The 27,578-nt window shown below is 35.8% G+C and overlaps 1 protein-coding gene across 4 annotated transcripts in view; it reads right to left on the bottom strand.

Moving 5' to 3' along the window:
- The window catches only part of RAPGEF6 (Rap guanine nucleotide exchange factor 6), a 235,071-nt gene that overhangs the window by 35,811 nt on the left and 171,682 nt on the right, over nt 1-27,578 (bottom strand). For all 4 annotated transcript variants that reach the window (XM_061150833.1, XM_061150834.1, XM_061150831.1 and 1 more), the window contains exons 16-19: nt 23,099-23,339; nt 16,299-16,456; nt 6,851-7,091; nt 4,711-5,094 (exon numbers count right to left, since the gene is read on the bottom strand). In XM_061150833.1, the coding sequence (XP_061006816.1) occupies nt 4,711-5,094; nt 6,851-7,091; nt 16,299-16,456; nt 23,099-23,339 (1,024 nt within the window). The remainder of the gene's footprint in view (nt 1-4,710; nt 5,095-6,850; nt 7,092-16,298; nt 16,457-23,098; nt 23,340-27,578) is intronic.

Raw genomic sequence — 27,578 nt, 5'->3', positions numbered from 1 at the left:
CATATTTTACCTAATAAAGAATCCAAAATAGGAATTTTAAGAAAACTCAATCAGCTATAAGAAAACAGAAAGATGAGTCAATGAAATGAGAAAAACAATATATAAGCAAAATACAGACATCACAAGAAAGAACCAAATGAGTATTCTGGAATGGAAGAATTCAGTGAATGAAATGAAAAAATTGCAATAGAGAGTAGCAACATCAAGTATACCAAAGAAAAGGAAAAATCACTGAGATAAAATGATAGGAACTTTGAAATAACTCAGTGTGAGGAGAAAAAAGCATGGGAAAAAAAAAATGAAGAAAGCCAATGAAGAGAAAAAAGAAAAAGAATGAAAAAAGTTGGGAAACCATTATGGAAGAAAACCCAAAAAACCCAATATACAAATCACTGGAGTTCCAGAGCGAGAACTGAGGGGAAAGACGACTATTTAAAGAAGTATAGTTGAGAAATTTCCAAACCTGGGAAGAGGTCTAGACATCCAAGTTCATGAATCTAACAGATTACCCCATTATTTCAATCCAAGACAACTTTCTCCAAGATACATTATAATAAAACTGTCAAAATGAAAGAAAGAATTCTACAGGCAGCAAGAGAAAAGAAGACTGTAACTTACAAGGGAACTCCCGTTAGGCTATCAGTAGACTTTTCAGCAGAAAACTTACAAGCAGGAGAGAGTGGACTAATACAGTCAAACTGCAGAAAGGAAAAAAATTATCAGTCAAGAGTACTCTATCTGGCAAAGTCATCCTAGAGAAATAGAAGACCTTCCCCAGAAATCAAGAGCTGAGAAGTTCATTATACTAGATCTGCCTTCTAAGAAATGCTAAAAGAAGTTCTTAAAATGAAATGAAATGACACCAATAATGTGAAAACATATGAAAATATACAACACTCTGATAAACGTTAAGTATATAGTTAGGGTAACAAATACTCTCAATAATGAAATGATGGTATATTAACCACTAAACTAGAGAATAAAGGTTAAATGACAAGAATATAAAAAACAACTCTTGCTATTACAATTTGCAAATGAATACACAACATAAAAAGGCAAATTGTGACACTGAAAACATAAAAGAGGGGGTAGAGTTGTATGTGACTGAAATTTTATCAGTGTCAAATCGACTGCTACATCTCTAAGAGGTTTCATGTAAGTGTCATGGTAACTAACCACAAAGCAAAAACCCATAGTTGGATTCACAAAAGATGAAGAAAAGAAAATCAGAGCATACTACCAGGAAAAGTATCAATTCACAAAGGAACACAGCAATAGAGTAAAAAATAAAGAGTAAAAAAGAAAGAAGGGAATTACAAAACATCCAGGAAACAATAAGATGGCAGTAGTAAGTCCTTACATATCAATAGTTACGCTAAGACTTCCCCATAGTGCAGTGGGTAAGAATCCACCTGCCAACAGGAGGACTTGGATTTGATGCCTGGTCTGAGAGGATTCCACAGGCTGCACAGTGGCTGGGCCTCAGCGCCACAACTACTGAGCCCACGCTCCAGAGTCTGCGAGCCTCAGCCACTTAAATCTGCTCGCCCGAGGCCCATGGGCTCCAACTACCGAGCCTGTGTGCTGCCACTCTGAAGCCCACACACCCAGAGCCTGTGCTCTGGAACAAGAGCAACCCCCACAATGAGAGGCCTACACACTGCAACAAAGCATAGCCCCCACATGCTGCAACCAGGGAAAGCCCACATGTAGCAAAAAAACTCAGTCCAAGCAAAAATAAATGCGTAAGTAAGTTTTAAAAATTACTCTAAATGTAAGCGGACTGAATTTTCCAATCAAAGGGCAAAATTACTGGTAAATAAAAGAAGATCCAACTATATACTGCCTACTCAGCTCAGCCTAAAGGATACAATAAGGTTCAAAGCGAAAGGATGCAAAACTATATTCAATGCAAACAGAAATCAAAAGAGAATAGTGATTTACATCAGATAAAACAGACTTTAAGCCAAAAATGGTAATAAGAGACAAAGGTCATTATAGACTGATAAAGGGGCCATCTCAGCAAGACATAACAAATGTAAATATGTATGCACTCAATGGCACAGCACCTAAATATCTTACAGCAAATACCAACAGACCTGAAGGGAGAAAAAAACAATACAGCAATAGCAAGGGACTTTAATACCACACTTTCAGCATTGCATCAATCACCCAGACAAAAATACCAACAAGGAAATGTTGTGGATTTCAACCATACTCTAGATCAATGGACCTATCGGATGCTGGAGAGATCGAGGGCAAGAAGCCAAGGGGTCGACAGAGGATGAGATGATTGGGTGGCATCACCGACTCAATGGCCATTGAGTTTGAGTAAACTCCGGGAGATAGTGAAAGACAGGGAAGCCTGGCGTGCTGCAGTCCATGGGGTCACAAAGAGCTGGACACGACTGAGTGAACAACAGACACACACAGGATATTCCATCCAATACCAGCAGAACACACATTCTTCTCAAGCATACCCAGAACATCTTTCAGGTTAGGTCATGTAAGCCAAAAACAAGTCTTGGCAAATTTAAGAAGACTGAAATCATACCAGGTATTTTTTCTGACCACAATTTGTAAAACTAGTTATTAACAGCAAGAGGAAAAATAAAACATGTACAAATATATGGAAATTAAACAACACTCCCTTGAACAAACGGTCAGAGAAATCAAAGGGGAAATCAAGAAGTACTTCTAAATAAAGGAAAATGGATATACAACATACCAAAATTTGGGGGATACTTCAAGAGCAGTTCCAGGACCTAAGTTGATAATGACAAATTCCTCAAATAAATTACTTAACATATGTAACAAGAAAAAGGAGAAACTAAGCCCATTTGAGAAATAACAAAAGTCCAAGTAGAAATAAATAAGAGACCAGAAAAAACAACAGAAAAGATCAATGAAACTAAGAAAAGGTTATCTGAAATAATAAATAAAATTGACAATCCTTTGGCTAGACTTAGGAAAACAAAAACTCAAATAAATAAAATATGCTATAAATTCCAGTCATAGGTGACTGATTCACCTGTTTCATCTCAGCTGTAAAGTTAATATGTCCTTTATATTTTGTATTGCATTGTAATATAAAATGTAGGAATACTAAGCAATTAACTTTACATGCACTATCAAAAATGTAAATAAAATGTTCTTCATAACAAAACCAACCTCCTAACCAAAACAAAGCTTCCTGAACAAACGTCTGGCCTTTTTACACCCATCTTGGGGCTGCTCTCCACCGTCCTCTCATTCTGCTTCCTTGATTTCAATGACACCATCGTAACTATGCTGTCTACTATCTCTAGTATTAGTACTCTAGTTCTTTGGTTGGACTCGCTTCTTTACCCTCACCTTGAGGATGGCCTCTAAGATATGGTTTTTAGCCCTTTACCATATTCTTTGGACACTCTTTACACAGAGAGCTCTTCTGGAGTCAATCAGGTTTTCGGGGGTTGTTTTTGTTTGTTTTTTTAATGGAGTACTCCAAAATTCTCAGATTCTTTACTCCATGTTTCCTATACAAACAGTTTCAATTTCTAGCCTTCTAATTGTTTATCGATGGCATCTGTGTTCCCTTGTTTTAGACTCAGCTGTTAAAAACTGTGAGGTAGTTGGTGTAAGTCCTGAATTCCACAAATGAGAAACTGGTCTTCAGTTTTCTCTTGACACACTGCTACCACATGGAAGAGGCAAGACTCAAATACAGATGCACCTGATTCTAAAGGTCACTCTACTAATCTCTATTCAATACTTCCACAATGTCTAGTTCTACTGCATCCACTAGTTAAATTTCATAAAGGAGTTTTCTATTACCATGACAGATTTATGATTTAAAAGTTGCTATAAAGATTTTAATTTTAGTGAGTACTAGAAAGAAATCATTTTTTGAAGAGCGTGCACAGATGGGATTAGTTACGGTAGTTATTATGTTACCAAATACAAGTACATGACCTTTAAAAGAACCACACTACTACTACCCTCCACCTTTAAAATTAGACTTGTTTTAGGAGGAATCCTTCTGTGATCATCATTGTGCTGGATGAAGGTCAGGAAATAAAGTACCTACACCTAGATTCTCACAGTAAGTGAAGAGAAGGAGGAAGGTTCCCAGAAGCTCATGTAACCACCCACATTTCCTGGGTTTATAAACTTTGAAGAATTTTCATAATTCTAATGGCCCAGCTTGTTTGAGTGGCAACACATTCAATGATACCTCGTATAGTCTGTGAGAAACAGGAAGAGGTCACCAAATGGTAGCCATTACTATTTGTTGCTGCTGTGGTCACTTCAAAATAGCAGTTTTAAGTTAGTGCATTAATATCACCAATTTGTAATGCATTAATTTTTCAGTGCCAAATCACAGTGCGGCAGGTACTGTCTGATGCACAGTACAGAAGTCTGATGATAAAGACCAGGTATCGAGCATATATCCAAGAGGGTATAATCCCTCACGGGGGAGAAATGAAAAAAACTGGGCAGGGAACCACCTATACTTAACAAAAAATGTTTAAGTGACTGAAAGATGGAAGAAACAAAAGGAGAAAAACCTGTATCACCAAAATGGAAAATATGTTCAATCTAACAAAACTTATATAAAAACATATTCATTGAACTTTTCTTCTCCTGCCCATTTAATACCTAAGAAGAAAACCAGCTTCAAGTTCAGCATCATGACAAAATCATACAGAAATATTTGTACAAACTTACCTTATTATTGCAAACATGGAATTGAAGTTCTTACATTCTCGACAATGAAGTGCAATTTTAATAAAATGCTTAATAATCTTCATTCGTTTGAGCTGATTTGATTCAGTTAAAACCTCTGAGGCAACCCAGAATGTCTCTTGGTTTACAATGTCTTCAAATTCTTTCAAGTGAGTATTTCCTGTTTTGGACTCTAACTTAAAAAGGTCATCAATATATTCAGTAGGCTCAATATTACGAAATAAATCAAAGTCCCTCATGGACAGCTGAGTGGCCACCTCAATAGTACTTAGCTGTAGCATGGATAGCTGGCTTTCCTTAACTAGTTCTTGAGCATCTTCATCTGAACATAGGGTTTCTGTTTCCATATTATTTTTCAAATAATACCTAAAAGGAAAAAATTGCTTTTATAAGTGATTTCACATTTATAAGAGCACTTTTCCTCTTTAATCACTGTTGTCAAAACATCATTATATTGTTAATAACTTTTTGTCAGAAATGTCAGCAGAATATTCATTTAAAGATAAAATGGAAAATTACCATTTTAAATGAGAACACTTTGAAGAAGTTGTTCTCTTATTCTACCATTTAACATCTATGAATTTAAAGTGTAAAAGTAATGTTGATTATACTGTAAAACTTAATGATTTTAAGAAATTATTCACATTATACTCTTGAGAACCAAAGTTTTAATAAGGGCTCTATAAGGATCCAGGACACATAATAGGTACTATACAGAATACTTGTTAATGGACAGCATGAGTAATCTCCTGAATCAAGACTGTCCACAGTTCTATTTGCAAGTTGTGGCTGCACTCACTTTCTTCTTAACTTTAAATTTTCAAGAAAAGCAAAGAAGAATAAAACCCATACAGAACGGAAACTTCCACTACTGATTTCTCCCTTGATAAATCCAAAACTTCATTCCAGCAAATGGCATTGATTGGTAGCCATAAAAAAGATCTTCACTTGCCTTTTTAGATGAACAATTTTATAACACTTAAAAGCTAAGAGACAAGTAAAGAATTCATAATTAGGAAATATCTTCTACAGGACTATTGCTGCAGAAGAGGTTACATATTGTATCACAAGTGGTTTTTACTTCATTCTTTTCTATTAATAATATACAACTTGATCTAAGCCTGAGTTTGTGTCCATCTATTTTATACTGTCAAGGAACTATATTTATTTTTCTTCTGCCTTTAAACTATTCACATGCCTAAGAGATTACCATAAATAATGAGTTGAAACTCATACTGTAGATAATAAAATTAGATCTAATTATGTTATGTTTATTAACTCAATTCTCTTAACATTCCTCTGAGGTTGGTTCTATTACTATCATCCCATTTTATGATGAGAAAATTCAGGCACAGAGGAACCAAATAACTTACTCAAGATCATACAGCCAGACCAGGGATTTGAATCTCAGCAGTCTTGCTCCAGGATCCATGCCCTTAACCACTACATACAGTCAGCAAAAGCAGAGTTAACCTATTCTCTCTTAACAGCAACCACTATGGATAGTCATTTTAAGGTTTCTAAGGATTTCATCCTACATATGAAACTGGGTTCACTAAAAAGATTGTATTATTGCCAGAAAAAAAATCACTAAAAAACAAATGTTACTGAAATTATCTTCGAGTTGATCAAATAATTTTCAGAGCACATTTAAAATATTTTTAGAGTTTTCATATATTCATAAAAGGAATACTACTTAAAAGAATTATGTAAACTATGATTTCTCTTCCCCAAAGTACACACTGATCATTTAAAAAGCAAATGTATAAATTAACATACATATATATAATCAGATACATATAATAAAGATATATATCATCTCCCTCTGTAAAAAACAGGGCTTGGACTATACCACTGGTTCAAAGACTTTATTTTAGCAGAAGGGCTAAAACATTTTTATCCTTTCTCCCACTTCTGGGTATCACTTATGAGTGCTAACACTCTAAGATTCATTTACATAATTATGGAGACAACAGAAGGCTAAAAAAAGAATACTATGTTAATTTTAGAGAGAACTCAGTGGTCCTAAAACATGATGTTCCTATTTAACATTATGTCTTTTAACATGCCGTCTTCAAAAACACATGCAGAAATAAGTACATTCATTAATAAGCACATTTACCTTCCATTGAGCTGAATTCTATCAGCTAATTTGGAGAATTGGTCTGGAAGTCTTCTCTGTTTTATAACACCCTCGGGAGTAACAGAAACTTCACAGAGAGAGTACGTGTCAGAGGCACCAGTCAAACCAAATTCATGAATAGCTTGACAAACGACTTCTTTAGCTGTAGTGTCTTTACTGATGATAATGTAGCAACTTTGCTGATCCGCTTTAAAAACTCTTATAACTTGATCAGGAATATCTGTATAAATACAAAACAGTATTCTGTTATTTTACAGAAAATGACTCAAACTCTTCAAAAAACAATTTAGGAAGACAATGACCTCTCTAAACAGTTAAATATATATTTCTCTTTCAAGGATGTTAAAAGAAATCATAGCTGCACTTATTAATAAATCAATGTATCTTTTCTGGTGACAAAATACTAGTATATGTTCACAGAAAAACACCAAGAAAAAGAAAATAAAGCCATACTATGCATATGATTTGAAAGCCATGAAATTTTCATTTTTATAAACATGTCATTAAATATTCTTCAACAAAATTTTTTATGGAGGCATAGGACTCCACGATCTGTATTTTACAATTTGAAATGAATCAAATCCTTAATCACAGACATTTAGCTTGCATATCATGTTCCTTTATCATAAGTAACTTATGATAAATAATTTCCCTCCATCTCAAACTCTTCCTGTAGATAAACCTTTGTAGTCAATCTGATTTATTTCCTCAGGGAAAATCCAAAACAAAGAGAAATGTTGAGTTAGAGGGCATGCATACTGTTACTGTTTTGGAAATATACTTCTGATCTGTTCTAAGAACATTATAATGTTTTATCATCCTAGGGTACAAAGACAGCAATTTTAGTCACATTCTTATCAAAGCTGTTTATGAACTTTTTTTTTTCCATTTTGAAAGCCCTATGCATTTCTTCCCTCCAAAAATGTGTCATTATTTTGTATTTCACTTCTTTGGTTCATGGTGAAACTCGCTGGTTTAGTCAACCATTATTCCTTTTTAAAAGTATTTTTTGTTATTCTCTATGCTTTTTCTTACTGAATTATACTAGGTGCCAATACAATCTACTATAAAGTGGCCAATGTCTTTTCAGATTTTATATTTATATATTTTAACACAGGAAAATTTAAAACATTCATGTGGTTAAATCTCAGTGTTTGTGATGTTTGCTATTAGTGGATTAACCCTACTTTAAAATAAATGTTCGTGTAATATGCACATGTAAATAATGATATTTCCCCCTCCTACTCTTATTTCTTTTTCTATTCATACGGCATTGGCTAAAGCTTCCTGAACAATTAGCCCATATGACGACAGTGGGCTAATTTTTAACATAATTAAATTTAATTGAAAAGTGATTTTACAACACAAACAACTGCTAAATGTTTCCTCATAATAATAAACTACAAAAATTTCTTCCATTTTTAATTAGGAAAAATGTATTGTGGATATTTGTATCATGTGAGTAATGGGGGTGAGCTAGGGATATTTTGGGGGCTCAAGTCACTGTATACCGTTTGTGTAGCATTACCTTCTTAGCACTGTATACATTGTAAATCTAAGAGGAAAAGAAAAATTACAAATTCGCTTCAAAACCACCCAAGGCATAATTCCAGCTAAATGAAAGAGAAAAGTAATGAAACAGATGTGGAAGGAAATAATTTCACAGAATAAAGTTCGCCATAAGGCTACAACACAAAAAGACAAAGACTGACTCCCAGTATTGGAATACAATTCCAGGAAAAGGATTCTTAGCTGACAAATGTTGAATGTTCTGGGTTTACTGTCAAACTGGAAGCACAATGCTTCATCTATTCAGGCCCCTTTTGTAAGATATATGCGCCAAACTGCTTTTTTATGAGGTATGCAAAGATCTGAGTCACCAAACACCTCTTGCCTCCTGTTCATATATCTCTGAAAATGAGTCAGTCCCTCAGATGTTGCTGACAGTATCAGGTTTCTAAGTCTACAGGCATAAGGTAGGCTCTTATGACATGCTAACAAGATGCCTCTCTATTCTGGGCTAGAAAATGCAGGAAGTTGGAAATTTCAGTTTTCCAAAAGAAAGATACTGGACAAGAGTTTCATTATCCCTTTTAACCCAATAAAAGGTGTCAAACAATTACTATTGTTATCTGTATTGTTCCTATCCTCTTCACAAAAATAGATCTCAGTCGTCCAGGGCTTAGAGGTAGATTTGTTTACTAGGTTTTTGGGGATTGAGCATCTGCCAGCCGAGCTAGCTGACCATGAGGGAACGGGGAGATGCTCTGATTCCTTTTATTAATTTGTTCAGAGAAATTTATTCAAACAGACAGATTGGGAATTTGCACACATTTCTTCTCTTGCTGCTAACATACTACAACATCAGAGAAGGAACCTTGTGTATCCTTCCAAACACTGTATTCTGTTACATTCTCTTATATTCACACTGTTAAAACCATTTGTTTCACATGTAAAGGACAAACTGTCATACAGTCATGTAAGAAGGATTCAGGCATCATAAATGGATAGCTCTAGAACAGATCTGCAAATGGAATTATCCAAAGGGTATTCAGTCAGTTCAGTTCAGTCGATCAGTCGTGTCCGACTCTTTGCAACCCCATGAATCGCAGCACGCCAGGCCTCCGTGTCCATCACCAACTCCCAGAGTTTACTCAAACTCATGCCCATCAAGTCAGTGATGCCATCCAGCCATCTCATCCTCTGTTGTCCCCTTCTCCTCCTGACCCCAATCCTTCCCAGCATTAGGGTCTTTTCCAACGAGTCAACTCTTTGCACGAGGTAGCCAAAGTATTGGAGTTTCAGCTTCAGCATCAGTCCTTCCAGTGAACACCCAGGACTGATCTCCTTTAGGATGGACTGGTTGGATCTCCTTGCAGTCCAAGGGACTCTCAAGAGTTTTCGCCAACACCATAGTTCAAAAGCATCAATTTTTCGGCGCTCAGCTTTCTTTATAGTCCAACTCTCACATCCATACATGACCACTGGAAAAACCATAGCCTTGACTAGACGGACCTTTGTTGGCAAAGTAATGTCTCTGCTTTTTAATATGACGTTTAGGTTGGTCATAACTTTCCTTCCAAGGAGTAAGCGTCTTTTAATTTCATGGCTGCAGTCACCATCTGCAGTGATTTTGGAGCCCCAAAAAATAAAGTCTGACACTGTTTCCACTGTTTCCCCATCTATTTGCCATGAAATGATGGGACCAGATGCCATGATCTTAGTTTTCTGAATGTTAAACTTTAAGCCAACTTTTTCACTCTCCTCTTTCACTTTCATCAAGAGGCTCTTTAGTTCCTCTTCACTTTCTCCCATAAGGGTGGCGTCATCTGCATATCTGAGGTTATTGACATTTCTCCCGGCAATCTTGATTCTAGCTTGTGCTTCTTCCAGCTCAGCGTTTTCTCAAAGGGTATTATATAACCCAAATCCCAGTGAATTTGCCAAGATAATAAAATACCAATTTTGAAAAACAAATTTGAAAATTTGAGACATATCAGAGGAAAAAATGTCTCCACACTGATATCAGTGTTGGGGTAAATCTCTCTTTCCATTTTCAAACTGTTACCTGTATAATACATACATTTTCTTCAGGAAAGTACTAGTGAGAGAACACCATAATGCTAAACATAATATTTGAAACATGGCAGACACTCAAACATTAAATGATTAGTTAAATGATAAATATGAAGTTAGAATAAAGTTGAATCAAGAACAAAAACGATCTAACCATTTCAGATTTTAGGTACGAAGCTAAAATACACATAAAAATATAATCCTGTAAGGAAAACAGACATTTAAAAAGAATCCTGGAGAAGTTTAGCATTTATTAGTCTTATGATTAATATCCCATCCTAAAATTCTTACATAATAGGTAAATGAATTCAAGAACTGAAATTCACATATACCCATACTTTCAACCCAAGGCAAAATTTCTAGTGTTAATTAAGTAAAATTTAAAAGTGAGATAAGGACACATGTTTTGACCCTGTTGTTGTTGATTCTTGTTTAGATGCTAAGTCGTGTCTGACTCTTTTGCAACCCCATTCACTGTAGTCTGCTCATAATGTAACAGGTACTACATAAATATTTGTATACTGATTAATAATTTAAAGCAGAATGAAGAGGCAGTCTTTTGCTGTTTTTTTTTAAAGATCATCTAAAATACCTAAAAAGTTCTTCCATTTTTAGTGTCTGACCCTGACATTATACTAAAAATGGAAGAACTTTTTAGGCATTTAAGATGACCATTAAAAGAAAAACAGAAAACAAAGGAATGCCTCTTCATTCTGCTTTAGACTATTAATCACTGTACAAGTATTTATGGAGTACCCATTACATCATCAGTGTCCCAGATGATGAAGCTGAAGTAATAAATGAGATGGATAAAGTCTCTGTTTTCAGAGATCTGCTTATATTCAAGAGAGTGGGTGGTGGTTCAAGGAAAGACACAATAATGAAGTAAATAAGACAATTCATACAGTGAAAAGTTCACAAAGCAAACACAAGGTGGGAAAAACTTGTTCTATGAAGGGTCAAAAAGCAAATATTTTAAGTTCTGGAGGCCAAGAGGTAAAATAGATAATATTTCATAGATATTTATATAACAAGAAAGAAACAATTTATGACAAAATTTAAAGTATATTAATAATGTATATCTACAACATGTAAAGATATGTAATCACAGGGATTTAGGCAAACATCCACTAAAACAGAACTGGTTAAACAGAATGTTCAAAATATTGTGGCAGAATACATCCTGCTGCAGAGAGGCGTTTAAGGTGTATTACTAGGTGAAATGGGCTAAGTGTGAAAACATTATATCATTTGGGGTGAAAGAAACAGTATATACATTTTATGTGCTCTGAAATTTCTGAAACAATATAGAAGCAAATGAACAACTGTTAATTCTGGAAACCAGAGACTTTTATATTTTATTCTTTCTCTGCAAATAAAAACTGTAATATATGTTCCTTCACAATTAAAAATTAGTTAAATTAACTCAGACTTGTGATGCAAAATGAGTATGAAGTTTACTAAATATTAAAGATGTCAAATTAAAAGTTTATGCTATTAAATGATAAAGAGTAAGTAAAAAGTTCCATATGCAAACTCAGAAAAAAAAAATCAGTTTCAAATCCTTTTAGCTACACTCTGAATTATTTTAGGCCTCATGTCACATTAAACCCCAAAATTCTGAAACACTTTTTACAAATTACAGAACAGCATACATACTCTGATTCAACGGGTATAAAAAAGATATATATTCAAAGAAAATGACTAAAAGAATATATACCAGTTTACACTGGCAACCTTTGAAGTGTATGGAGTTCTGCTTTCTACTTCATTTAATTCTGTATCATTTGACTTTTACAATAAAACACTACATACAGACATAAGCAAGAAAATACCATAGTCGTCAAGATACTTAGAGTACAAACCAACAGCTGTAGGCAGCAAAAACAAAGCAAAATCATAAAAAAGTCAGCAAACAAAAGCAAAGTATTAACCAGTTCTGTAGCTTTGTCCTTACTTTCTAATGACAAGTTAAAATATGCAGCAAAAACATAACTGAGATGTAGACTGATAAAAGTTAGTCATACTTGGCTGATGTCACACATGTACTACAATATACATATGTGATGTACACATAGCTAACCTAAAATTCAGTGCTGTCATTTATGATTCACCAAGCTGAATTTAGAATTAATTGGTAATAAATATTTTATTCACCATAAATATAAACAGCACTGCAGAAGGTTTTTCATAAAGTTGCTCATTTGGAGGTTTAAAAATATAATTTTAAGTTCTTATATGTGCTCATTCATATTGCTGATATGGACAAAGGCTGCAGACTGAGCTTTGCAGACTGACTTTCTCTTGGACAGACAGTAAAAGGGCATCTCCAACACTTCCAACATGTTCTCAAAGAAGGAATTATGCAATCAGTCTTGAATAGTATATCCTCTTCAGAGATCAGAATTTCAGTGCCATGGGGTTTACAGTTTCTAAATTTTAATAATTCCAACCTCTTTCGTTTCCCTAGCTAAATCCCCAATTTCTCTCTCTCTTCCCCCTTCTACCCATCCTTTACCTCCCACCCTGCCTCATTTCTAAATATGCCAGTGGCAAAAATACAAATGTATATCAATAATTGTAAGTCAATCAAGTTATAAATCATACATCCCTAAACACTTGTCTTATGAAAGTACAGATGAATATTTAGTTTGTGCTTTGGTAGTGTTTAAACATTTTATTTGTGAATGCAGTGTAAGAAATACTGCTATGGAACATACGCACACACAGAAATAAATTCCCATACTACCACGTGACAGCGTTAGGCAGACAATGATAATGTGCTAGAAAAGGAGAGAGCGATTCTGCATCAGAGGGACCTGAGATCCCCAGATGAGGTAACACTTGGGCTCAGCACTGAGGAATAATAAAAATTTCCTGGGATATACAAGGAGAAAACACCAGAGGTAGCAAACAATATAGGCACAGAAAGACAGTTCTGAAGGTACGGCCCATACTCAGGAGAGACAGAGAGGTAACAGTTTGGAGAATGGTGTAACAGGAGGCTAGAAAAGGGGGTTATAATTATACTGTAAAAACTGGATACCAACAGCTATTAAGTTAAACCTACACTACCCTGCTACAATGGGGCTGGGACTCTGCAAACCATATTTCTTTCTTGCCAAGGTCCCTCTCTTAGGTTCTGGCAAAAGGGAGCACCAGAGCTAGACTGTAAGGCTACAAGAAGAGACCTGCTGCCTTATTTTCTTATGTGTGGGTATTTGGCTCCTGTTATCGCTCAAAAGATACTCCTTCACCCTGGTGGTGGCATTTCTTTCATGCACCAGAAGCTGAATCCACTTTGTAGCTTCCTAACTGTGACACTTTAGTGCTTGCTTTCTTACCTTCTTATGTAAAACAGTTTACTTTATACTTGGTAACAATATCTGATAATAACTTCTGATCAAATATATGGAGTGGTTTCCATCTCACTACTGAATCCAGAACAAATAGAAATCACTAGACATTTCTAAGTCAAGTAACGGCTCATCAAAACCTTCATTCCAGAATAGGGGTCCTCAGCCTCCAGGACCTAATGCCTGATGCTCTGAGGTGGAGCTGATGTAATAACAACAGAAATAAAGTGCAAAAAAATGTAATGTGTTTGAATCATCCCATAACCATCCCTGCCCCGTGGTCCATGGGAAAACTGTCTCCCATGAAACCAGTCCCCGGTGTTGAAAAAGTTGGAGACCGCTGCCCTAGAAAGGACACTGTGGTCACGTAGAGAGTGGGACGTGTCAAAGACAGATCACTGGGCCTAGGAATCTCTCGGAACAGGTGAAGAATCACAGAATTCTTCCCTTTTCCCACTAGCTGTTAGAGCTTTAACATCCAAACTGAAGCTGATCACAACTATATGCCTCTTTGAGGAGGTGCTTTTTTCCCTCCTTTCCTTGGATCAAATAGATACTTCAGTTTTTAACTGTATGCATCTTTTATTGAAAGCCATCTCAAACCCATTCAAATAGTAGATATATAAATAATTCTTCAAAATGTTCCATCCTTGTAAAGAAATTTTAGGTTACACAGTTAAATGACAATTTCTGCCTCTGAGCATGAATAGATACAGAAAAATAAACTCAATGTCCCACATTGAAAGTCTGAACATCAATGAAAAAGATGCTATAGTATTATAACAACACTGGATATAACAAAAACATTAGTTTCAGGTAGTGGAGAGAAAAATCAGTGTTTCTAAAAAACTGTTTTAACACATTTCTGTACCTCACAGAGGAAGGTAAGTGAGACAAATTAGATTAAAATAATTTGCTTTATTCCTTTACACACTCTGAGTAACATGTTTCTTGATTGAGAAGAAGTATCCCTGCTTTCATTCCACTGCTTGGATTAGGGTTACCAAAAGACATGTATTTCTCTTTCATACTGAAAGTACCATCACTCCAGTTTATGTCATTTAAGGTTTGTGTTTCCTTGTTAATTTTCTGTTTAGTTGATCTATCCATAGTTGTGAGTGGGGTATTAAAGTCTCCCACTATTATTGTGTTACTATTAATTTCCTCTTTCATACTCGTTAGCGTTTGCCGTACATATTGCGGTGCTCCTATGTTGGGTGCATATATATTTATAATTGTTATATCTTCTTTTTTGATTGATCCTTGATCATTATGTAGTGTCCTTCTTTGTCTCTTTTCACTTCCTTTATTTGAAAGTCTATTTTATCTGATATGAGTATTGCGACTCCTGCTTTCTTTTGGTCTCCGTTTGCATGAAATATTTTTTTCCAGCCCTTCACTTTTAGTCTGTATGTGTCTCTTGTTTTGAGGTGGGTCTCTTGTAGACAGCATATATAGAGGTCTTGTTTTTGTATCCATTCAGCCAATCTTTGTCTTTTGGTTGGGGCATTCAACCCATTTACATTTAGGGTAATTATTGATAGGTGTGGTCCCGTTGCCATTTACTTTGTTGTTTTGGGTTCACGTTTATACAACCTTTCTGCATTTCCTGTCTAGAGAAGATCCTTTAGCATTTGTTGAAGAGCTGGTTTGGTGGTGCTGAATTCTCTCAGCTTTTGCTTATCTGTAAAGCTTTTGAATTCTCCTTCATATCTGAATTGAGATCCTTGCTGGATACAGTAATCTAGGTTGTAGGTTATTCTCTTTCATTACTTTCAGTACGTCCTGCCATTCCCTTCTGGCCTGGAGGGTTTCTATTGATAGATCAGCTGTTATCCTTATGGGAATCCCTTTGTGTGTTATTTGTTGTTTTTCCCTTGCTGCTTTTAATATTTGTTCTTTGTGTTTGATCTTTGTTAATTTGATTAATATGTGTCTTGGGGTGTTTCGCCTTGGGTTTATCCTGTTTGGGACTCTCTGGGTTTCTTGGACTTGGGTGGCTATTTCCTTCCCCATTTTAGGGAAGTTTTCAGCTATTATCTCCTCGAGTATTTTCTCATGGCCTTTCTTTTTGTCTTCTTCTTCTGGAACTCCTATGATTCGAATGTTGGGGCGTTTCACAGTGTCCCAGAGGTCCCTGAGGTTGTCCTCATTTCTTTTGATCCTTTTTTCTTTTTTCCTCTCTGCTTCATTTATTTCCACCATTTTATCTTCTACCTCACTTATCCTATCTTCTGCCTCCGTTATTCTACTCTTGGTTCCCTCCAAAGTGTTTTTGATCTCATTCATTGCATTATTCATTTGTAATTGACTCTTTTTTATTCACTCCAGTTTAGAGAAAAAGACATAATCTTCTCTTTGGCGTTTCTGCACTAAGTCAAAATATGGAGGTGAAAAAAGAGGGCTGCCAGCAAATCTAGTATTTGTTACACATGCTCAACCATCTATTTATCTATGTGGTACAAATATGGCTGTATAAAATAAGCAAAAATTACCTGAGGGATTAGAAAAATCCAACATGCTGGTGGTAGGCTGGAGGAGATCGGGGCTGCTGGACGAGAGTGTTCCAGGGATAGGCATTATGGCCAGACTGTGCCTACAGTGTCTCGTTCCCACAATGCTGTCATCCTGTGATTGGCTCAGGCCTCCATCACTTCAAAAGAAAGCCACACATCACTTTAAAGTATTTGAGGAGCCTTAATAGTAAACATTTCTGTTCTCTGTGTACAAGGCATAACAGGACCAATTCAAAGTAGTGATTTTAAAATACTATAGCAATTAAAAAAAAACAGGACAGGTGTAATACTGAAAATGACACTAAAATGTTTTTTTAATAATTACACTCAAATAAAATTTAATTTATACATCTAGGTAATTCTATTATGGCTGACCCCTGCACAAATGCAAGTATGAACTAAGCAGGTCCACTTACGCACGGATGTTTCTCAGTGGTAGTAAACACTACAGTACTACACAGCCCCTGACAGGTTGAATCCACAGATGTGAGGAACCACAGGTGGGTAGGGCCAACTATAGATTTTACATGAATTAACTCCTGTGTTTTTCAAAGGTGGGATCTACATGACACAGAAATGCTTGTATTTCGTATTTAGTTTCTGTCGGTTTTGGTAGAGAAAATGAACCTGAATGGGAAGTTCTTGAGATCTGCTAGCTTCATTAGACACTAAGACATATATCCAACAATGTACAGCCACACAGCAGCAAGGTTCTTCCTCTCGAAAGAAAAGCTTGGCAACCTTTGAGGCAAAGGATAGAGCTGGTCTGAACCCAAGACAAAAATATGGCAGGTTGTAGAAAACAATGGGGCTAGGCTCAAGTGACAAAGTAAGATAGGTCTTCAAACACATGAGAAACCTGGGAACTGCTCCAACCACCAAGTACAGAGAAGGGAAAACAGGAAGGTGACACAGAAAACAGCAGCCAATGACAATGGCTGTATGTGACAAACAGAAAGCTGAAGAAAAAGGGGGACCAAGAAAGAGAAAAAAACAAGAGAATTTTACAGGCTCTAGTTTATTCTAAGAGTGCATCATTTCTTGTGTGATCTCTCAAGTCTAATTATTTGGCTGTTCCCTAGATGAGACGATCAAAACCAAAGCAGAAAGCCAGTCATTGAAAGTTAATTCCCTTTAAAGGTTTCAAAAACGAGTAACATTTATTAAATGGCCATATTAAGCAAATATAATACCCTTCCTTTAAAATATTTCAGAGGTGTTAAACAGGCAATTCTAAAACCAAGAGAAAAAATAAAACCAAACACAACCCTATTACTTAAGGTTTGGATACCCCTCAAATTCTATAAAACATAGGATAAGCAAAACAGTTCTATACAAACATAGGATAGCAGTGAAAAGTAGACTTCCATTAGCATCAACAACCAACATACTACTTATTTCTAAGCACTGGTTAAAATCAACCTTTTAGGTTAACATTAATTTCCATCTATATATATATTTTTCAGTATAGCATTCTACCCAGTGTTTGCTACATACACAAATAATTATCACAGAATACTTAACTATGATCTTGGGATGGATTAAGATCTGAATAATATAGGGAACTTCCTAGATATGTTAGGAGTTAAAAATAGGACTTAGGCAAATTAGAAAACTATGCAAGATGGAATTTAGAGGATTGCTAAATAAACAGCTAAAGGACTGTTAGTAGCCAGACAAGGAAGACAGCCAGGATAAGACAAAGGGAAGTCAGGGAGAAGCATGAGAACATGGAAAAAAGCATAGTTAACTGCTTCAAGAGCAAGCTATGTCAAACAGACCTAGGTTATTAGCTGTGTGACCTCAGGGAAATTTCTTTGTTTCTTGGTTACCTCATCCAAAACTGTAAATAATACTATTGATCCCCTAGGACTATGGCAAAGATTAAACAAAGTAATGTAGGTGAACATTTTGGCACACAGAAAAATAGGATTCCTACTTTTAGAAGATAGTAGCACTTTTACTGAAATGAAAATAGAACAATACATATCTAGAAAGGATTTTACCTAATTCAAAATAAAAAACAGAGGGGGTAGTATGGGTACAACAAGTAAAGGCACTACAGAAAGAGGAAATGCTTTCCTGGGAGGAAAGAATGCAGTCTAATCTTATGATAAGGCTAAGGGAATCATTTATTTGATGAGAAATTTTTATTTCTGCTAAGTTGGTTCCTTATAATTAGGGGTGTATCCCTAAAGATCAGAGCTAAATAGCTTACAGTAAGAGAAAAAACAGGGGTGGGAGGCTTTCACACACATTTTATTTATAGTTTTAAGTATTTCGGCAACAATTCATATTTGCTGCTGCTGTTGTTTAGTTGCCAGGTCGTGTCCAACTCTTTTGCAACCCCATGGACTGTAGGCTGCCACCAGGCTCCTACAGGTCCATGGGCTTTTCCAAGCAAGAATACTGGAGTGGGTGGCTATTTCCTTCTCCAGGGGATCTTCCCAATTCAGGGATTGAACCCATGTCTCCTGCATTGGCAAGTGGATTCTTTACCACTGAGCCCAGGGAAGCCCCATAATTCATATTACATAAATAATAAAGAATTTTTAAAAATACAAGTCTTTCTTTGATTTCTGAAAACAACCTGCCAGTTCTTGGACATAGTCAGGTAACTAAATCCAAGGAAGCAAACTGTTAGCTGTTTCTACTAATAATCAAAGTCTAAATAATTTTAACAATATTAAAAAGTTACAATTTACTATTCAGGGAATTGGCTGTCACTTGCAATAACTAGAATTTACTACAGAGACTAAGAAATAACACGAAATACTAAAAGTCTTTATCTATCTTACTGATGTTATTTGATATTACCTCTGCTTTTTAATAAGCAATAGATATGACACGGAAAAGCTATAATAAAGTGAAGTGAAGTGAAATAGCTCAGTCGTGTCCAACTCTTCGCGACCCCATGGACTGCAGCCCACCAGATTCCTCCGTCCATGGGCTCTTCCAGGCAAGAATACTGGAGTGGGTTGCCATTTCCTTCCCCAATAATAAAGTAAAGCTGGTAATAAATTCATGGTAACTAAGGTGAAAGCATATATAAATGAAAACTATACTAATGTTATGTACAACCCATGCTATGACATGAAACAATATCTAATTGGCAAAATATCCATGCTTGTTTGGAAGCTGAATAATAAAGCCTATTTGAGAACACGTCATTTCTTACCAAAACAGTCTCCTGAGAAGATGATGCAGTAACAGAAACAAGGTAGTTTTGAAAAATTCCTCAGTAATTCCTGATACTGAATTTACTTAAAATAAATGTATATTTTAGTTTCAAAGTATGAAACTAAAAAGGCTGCATAAACATCAACAGTTTGCAAACAAAAATAATACCAATGTTAAAAGCAAGCACAGAATGAAAGCTAACAATAAATGGAGAAGAAAAAAATTTCTAATAACCAAACAAGGCAATCTACTTCCAGGACTGTCACAATGAATTAGATACTTGACTGGGCAATCCATGATTAAAGAAAACAAAATAAAAGCTACAATTAAAAAAAAAAACAGGAGATCAGACTTCCTGATTTTCAGGTCAAGAAAATTCACATTGCTATGTTTTAATCTGAGGATATTATTCAAAATCAGTTAGACTTTCTTTTTCCACTCGTAATTTTCAGGAGCATTCTTTCATTTTAAAATTATGTCACGGTTAGATATCTGGGGAATTACCGAGTCTTATCTCAGTGACTTATTCCTTCCTTATACTCAGTATCTTTACTCCACTTACAGATGTGGACATTCTCTCTCACAGTATTTCTATGACAACTCTTCACGCTGCAAAAGTCAGAGCCAAGTAAGTGCCCATTTCAAAAAGTCCAGACACAGAGAAGCCACACTGAAAACTGTGGAATTAAACTCATGAAAAATTCTTCCTAATTAAAAAATATTCAAACCAAAAAAATTTTAAATACAAAAAACAAGGAAGCAAGCAAGAAATGGAAAATTTACCTATAAAGCTACTTAGAGAAAACCATAATCAACCTTTTTCCTTCTAGTCATTTCACAGTAAATAGCACAATTTATTTAACCAGTCTCTTGTAGCTGGACATCTCCCGAAAATTTTTGCGGTTTTATTTTACCATGGATAAAGAACAACTAATGATAACTATGATCATTTTAATTTTTGGCCTTGCTGTGCAGTTTGCGGGATCTTAGCTCCCTGATATGGGGTTGAACCAGGGCCCACAGTCTCAGGACTGTGAAAGCGCTGAGTCCTAACCACTGAACCACCAGCAAATTCCCTATTCTTGATTATTACTGATGCAGAACATCTCATTCATGTTCTGTGTCTACTCAACTTCTACTGATCTGTGTGTGTGCATGTGTGTGTAGCAAAAGAGGTTGTCTGAATTCACCTAATGATTAAGTACCAAGAAATATGAAATACATTCTCAAAAATGCAAAGTATCTAATCTAAAACAAATTCATTTTCCCTGCAAAATAGGGTCCAGTAGAAAACTGTTATGATTTCTACCAAAATAATCTGGTTTTTTTGGGTGTATTCTTACAGCCGAAATTATTAGCATTATGTTTATAAGAGATGACCAGTTTAATATTAACTCCTGAAAGGCAGAATTCTATTCATATTTTATTCACAGCCAACAAACTCCTGCTGCCACAAGGGAGAGACTCAATAAATGCTTGCTGACTAACAACAAAAATCCCTCTGAGTTTAAGTAAAATAATTTTTACTAGATCTTTCATTTTGGAGGGGTCCTAATATAAACAAACAGTGCTTGAACACACTTAAAAGACTGCTCCCAGCCAACTCAATTTCCATGCCTCCTGCTGTAAGCAAAGATAGACACCAACTGGAGTAACCAATTTCCACTTCCTGAAGGAAACACTATAGAGATGAGATATTGATTGAGATGCCTGACAACTGAATATAGCTAGGTGAAATGTGACAAACTAACTGCAGTCATGGTGTTCTTCGGCTTTTGATGACACATGTCACAACTGTGCCACCAAGTGTGCAAAATGAGACTCTGTTACAGGAAATGCATGTTTTCCAGATCAAACACCCACGGGCTTCCGGAAATGGAGCTCTGGGCATCACTCCTGAGATCTCCCTGCGTGAATTCTTCTCCCTTCTGATCCTCCATTCCTTTCCCTTTTCCTCAGCGTGTTCATGCAGACTTCTGGTCACCCCAAACTGTCCCCAATCTCTTCAGTGTGAGCTGGTCCCTCTGATATTGTCTTTATTGAAATCTCATTTGTGAGAAAAAGTTTATTCTTATATAAAAGTGTTTCCCATGCTGCTATCATACTATAATATGCTCAATATTAGAAGAATTTTGCTAAAGTTATGATTTTTTTTAAAGCCTCAAGGAGAAGAGTCACTCAAAAAAGAATGACTAATAAATTTTCTAAAAACAAGAGACATTATGAACACAACTCAGGATGTTTCAATTTTCTGTGAGCTCCAAATTAAATTAAGAATAAATGTGTTTCCCAGAGTTGAAAATAAAAACTGATGAAGCATTTTCTGATCAGGAAATTCCTAAGGATCTTTAAGTAAAAGTTAAGAGCTGACATTCACCTTGTTCCTAATTAATCTCGCTGTTATTGCTATACTGTGTTGCACTGTCAACCCCAAACCACTACCACAGCTAAAAGATCTTAGAAGAGTAAATCTTACCACGTCACATGTCTTCGATGGCCCCCTATTATGACATGAAGTCCATATCTTTAGCATAATATTCAAAGTCATTCACTAACCTATCTATCATGCTTCATCATTAGTTATGCACTGAGAAACACAGTCAACCCAAATTTACCAAGCTTGTTTCTGCCTTTGTACGTATCAAAATAATTATCACACTATAATGAACCACTTGCTCATTTTCCATTTTAGATGACCAGCTCTTACAGGGTAAAAACCTCGTTCTACTTTCACTATTTCTATCTCTGGATATTGTGCCTAATTTATGATAAATGTGTGAAGAATAAAGGGTTCCTGCTATGAATCCCCTCAAGGCAGGGACTACCTCTTTACAGCTCCATAATTATCACCTGGCACAATACAAAGAACTCTTAAGAGACAAGCTCAGTATTTTCTTTAAATATGCTCTTTCCTTTCACTGATTCATTGCCTTAATTCAGCAAATACTGAGTGACTACTATGTGCTAAGTAATGTATTTAATTATAACTTTTCTGATTACTTTAGAAAGTGGACACTATAAAATATACACAGATATAATATGTATTAGAGCAATTCCCAGTCATGACACTGGATTCATTTTATCAGTATTTTAAGAATTTAATCTGCATTTAAAATCCTGAGGTTCTACTCAGATTTGGCGATATTCTGTTTTTAAAACAGAAATAGATTTGATTAAAAAGGTTAGCTTTAGAATTCAAGAGGGAATAAATAGTGCAATAAAAGAAAGATTTGAAAGACAAAAAAAAAATAGTATCAGTGAATATGTCTCAAGTTTTAAGATGTTCAAATTTGTAGATCACAGGACTGACACTGGACCAAAAATATACCAAAAAAAAAAAAAAAAGATTTCATAAAATAAAATGAACAGTCTTTTCTAAAATTCAGATCAAGGCTAATAGAAGACTATATAATCTAACTGATAACTTCATGGAAGTGATGAGACATTTAGAATTTATTCTTACTTATTTATGGACTGCTTGTAGACAGCATAATGCAATAGCTGTATAAAAACTAAAAGTGACCCAACTTCCCTTTTTCCATAAAAAACTTCATAGTCAATAGGAAAATGCCTACATTACAGAGATTGTCATTACCTACCTAAATAGTTTTGGAGGCAAGATACTAAATCGTGTTTTATCCAAAATTTTCCTGATTTTGTTTCTTCCACCTGAAACAGTATTTGCTTTTATTTTCTTATTTCCTTTCTCCTGTGATGTCTGTTCAAGATCTCCTGGTACATCCTGGATTGAGTGTCGATTACTTTTTTTTTCAGCAATTTTGGGAATATGAGGAACACCAGATTTTTCTTGTTCAGTCCTACTAAGTAACTCTTTGAACACTGTGGAAATAGATAAAAAAAAAACTGTCATTTCTTCTCATTAGAAAGTTTTTATATCAACGACAGATTTTAGATAAACATAGTTGTTTTCTATCATCTGGCCTTTCATAGCCTTATTCATTAAATCCCACTGCATTATTAAATTTACACTCAGTCTTCATTAATCAGCTATATTCACTTTCATCTTTTATACCTGACTGTAATTCTGATGCTGATCAATAGTGATAAAAGAAATTCACTGGTGAAAACAAAAACGAAGTGGGCAGATTGCCAGCATGTTTCAAAAGCCCACAGGCTCCAATTTAGGTAATAAACAATATAATTGCTAATCAACCCAGATTTTATAGAAAAAGGTACTTAGATTCTATTATTTATATTTTATCCCTTATCGTTTGAGATGAGATGTAAGTACTACAAGTCAGGCCTCGTTTTGCAAACTTTAACCATCAAAATACAAACAAGGGAGAGAGCCCTTCTGGACCTGCTTTTACCAGAAACAAATAATATTAAATTTTGTAATATATGACAATTTCCTCAATGTAACATCTGTGAGACTTAAGTCACTCAGCCAAGTGAAAGTCATTAACGAGCATTTACTACAGTGGTCTGAAGTAAAAAACCAAGCATTTGTAGATAACTTTCTATCAATCCAAAGTCTGATGAGTTATATTTCATCCTCAAGGAGGGTGCAAGCACAGTGGAGAACTTGCCTTTCCAGCAATCGCTTTGCTGAGATCCAGTTTTTCATCTTATAAGAGGGCCTATACCTCTTGGGATGAGATAAAACAAAGATAAATCTTTATAAAGCTCTGTATCTACAAGTTTCTGGTGTCTCATTTACCAGTTAGGAAAATCTATGTGAACTGCTTTTCATTAACTAATGTCACAATAGTTATTTTTTGGCTGTTCCTGTCCTAAAGGTGTTCTCAAAGAAGACAGATCAACTGCTAGAGGGGAAGGAAAAAAAAAAATTAAAAAATGAATGCTAAAGTAGAAGACAACATTCCTGAAGACTGATGATACCTGGGAGGGATGGTGGCTGCATACTTTTGAACATGCAGGTCTTTAGCCACCTAAGACTCAGACCTCAGCTTAACAGGAAGTATAGCTATGAGCAGTATGACTCTGTACCTTTATAAAAGAGAAGCTATAAATTAAATAAATGTACCCACTGAAATCTCAAACATAGAAAATTGTCATCTTTTCTGTTATTTCTGGAAAAAATCCATAGTTTCCTAGAACATCAAAGGACTTACTAGTAAGACTCAAGTAAAGAAAGCCACTGACACATTACAACATAAACAGCTTGGTATTTAATTATTGACTTGACCATTTTAGAAAGTTTCAACCAGGATGTTATCACATTACCAAAGTACATTGCAAGCTTATGAAAAGCACATTTTCTGTCTTCAAGAAACTGGAAACCTTTAGGAGTCACCTTTCAAAGATAGGTCAACTTCTAGAACGAACACCAAAAAAAGATGTCCTTTTCATCATAGGGAAATTGGAACGCAAAAGGAAGAAGTAAAGAGATCCTGGAGTAACAGGAAAGTTTGGCCTTGGGAGTATAAAATGAAGCAGGGCAAAGGCTAAGAAGTGTTGCCAAGAGAATGCACTGGTCATGGCAAACACGGTCTTCCAGCAACACAAGAGAAGACTCTACACATGGACATTACCAGATGGTCAATAGCAAAACCAGACTGATTATATTCTTTGCAGCCGAAGATGGAGAAGCTCTATACAGTCAGCAAAAACAAGACTGGGAGCTGACTGTGGCTCAAATCATGAACTTCTTATTGCAAAATTGAGACTTAAATTGAATAAAGTAGGGAAAGCCACTAGGTCATTCATGTATGACCTAGATCAAATTCCTTACAATTATACAGTGGAAATGACAAATAGATTCAAGGCATTAAATCTGATAAGACAAAGTGCCTTAAGAACTGTGGATGGAGGCTCATAACACTGCGCAAGAGGTGGTGATCAAAACCATCCCCAGGAAAAAGAAATGCAAAAAAGGCAAAATGGTTATCTGAAGAACCTTACAATTAGCTGGGAAAAGAAGAGAAGTGAAAGGCAAAGGAGAAAAGGAATGATATACCCATCTGAATGCAGAGTATCAAAGAGGAGCAAGGAGAGATAAGAAAGCCTTCCTAAGTGAACAATGCAAAGAAATAGAGGGAAAAAATAGAATGGGAAGATTAGAGATCTATTCAAGAAAATTAGAGATAGCAAAGAAACATTTCATGCAAAGATGGGTACAATAAAGGACAGAAATGGTATGGATCTAACAGAAGCAGAAGATATTAAGAAGAGGTGGCAAGAATATACAGAAAAACTATACAAAAAAGATCTTTATAACCCAGATAACCAAGATAGTCTGATCACTCACCTCGAACCAGACAGCCTGAAGTGCAAAGTCAAGTGGGCATTATGAAGCACCACTACAAACATAGCTACTGGAGGTGACGGAATTCCAGCTGAGCTATTTCAAACCCTAAAAGATGATGCTATTAAAGTGCTGCACTCAATATGCCAGCAAACTTGGAAAACTCAGCAGTGGCCACAGGACTGGAAAAGGTCAGCTTTCATCTGGATTCCAAAGAAACGCAATACCGAACAATGTTCAGACTAATGTATAATTGCACTCATCTCACACACTAGTAAAGTAATGCTCAAAATCCTTCAAGCGAGGCTTCAACAGTAAGTGAACGGAGAACTTGATATTCAAGCTGGATTTAGAAAAGGCAGAAGAACCAGAGATCAAATTGCTAACATCCGCTGAATCACAGAAAAAGCAAGAAAGTTCCAGAAAAAACATCTACTTTTGTTTCAACAACTATGCTAAAGCCTTTGACTGTGCAGATTACAACAAACTGGAAAATTCTTCAAGAGATGGGAATACCAGACCACCTTACCTGCCTTTTGAGAAACCCGTATGCAGGTCAAGAAGCAAAAGCTTGAACGAGACACGGAACAACAGACTGGTTGAAAACTGGGAAAGGAGTATGTCAAGGCTGTATATTGCCACACTGCTTATTTAACATATATTCAGAGTACATCATGTGAAATGCCAGGCTGGATGAAGCACAAGCTGGAATCAAGATTACTGGGAGAAATAGCAATAACTTCAGGTATGCAGATGACACTACTCTTATGCAGAAAGCGAAGAGAAACTAAAGAGCCTGCTGATGAAGGTGAAAGAGGAAAGTGCAAAAGCTGGCTTAAAACTCAACATTTAAAAAACTAAGATCATAGCATCTCATCCCATCACTTCATGGCAAATAGATGGGGAAACAATGGAAACAGAGACAGACTATTTCTTGGGCTCTAAAATCCCTTTGGATGGTGACTGCAGCCATGAAATTAAAAGACTTGCTCCTTGGAAGAAAAGTTATGACCAACCTAGAGAGCATATTAAAAAGCAGAGATATTACTTTGCCAACAAAGGTCTGTATAGTCAAAGCTATGGTTTTCCAGTAGTCATATATGGATGTGAGAGTTGGACCATAAAGCAGGCTGAGCGCTGAAGAATTGATGCTTTTGAACTGTGGCGTTGGAGAAGATTCTTGAGAGTCCTTTGGACTGCAAGGAGACCAAACCAATCATTCCTAAAGGAAATCAACCCTGAATATTCACTGGAAGAACTGATGCTGAAGCTGAAGCTCCAATACTTTGGCCACCTGATGCAAAGAGCTGACTCATTAGAAAAGACCCTGATGCTGGGAAAGACCAAAGGCAGGAGGAGAACGGGACGAAAGAGGACGAGATGGTTAGATGGCCTCATCAACTCAATGACATGAGTTTGAGCAAGTTCCGGGAGAAGGTGATGGACAGGGACACCCAGCATGCTGCAGTCCAGGGGGTCACAGAGTCAGACACGACTCAGCAACTGAAAACAACAATGCAGTTTTTAAAAAAAATTAACTTTAAATCACGTGGTAAAAATAAAAATGCTTTTTTGAGCTAAAGTCAAGATACTGATCCATTCCAAAAATATTTACTGACCTTTGAAGACTATGCTTGATGCCTGCAGATTCTTTCAGTTATGAAACATACAATCAATGATAAATGGATCAGAGAGAACACAACTAGAGGAACTAGTTAAGACAGCAAGAAAAAGAAAATCTTCCTTCATTAAGTCATCATGTAAGAAGAGATCAGTAAAGTGAGTTGATTTTAACTAGGCAAAGGCAATAGGAGGAGTAATTCTAGGTAGAGGAAATCTCAAGTTTAAAG

The sequence above is a fragment of the Dama dama genome, chromosome 9 (genome assembly GCF_033118175.1).
Source record: "Dama dama isolate Ldn47 chromosome 9, ASM3311817v1, whole genome shotgun sequence".
Classification (NCBI taxonomy): Eukaryota; Metazoa; Chordata; class Mammalia; order Artiodactyla; family Cervidae; genus Dama; species Dama dama.
The sequence above is the reverse complement of the archived record's forward strand: the minus strand, read 5'-3'. Positions and strand labels throughout refer to the sequence as shown.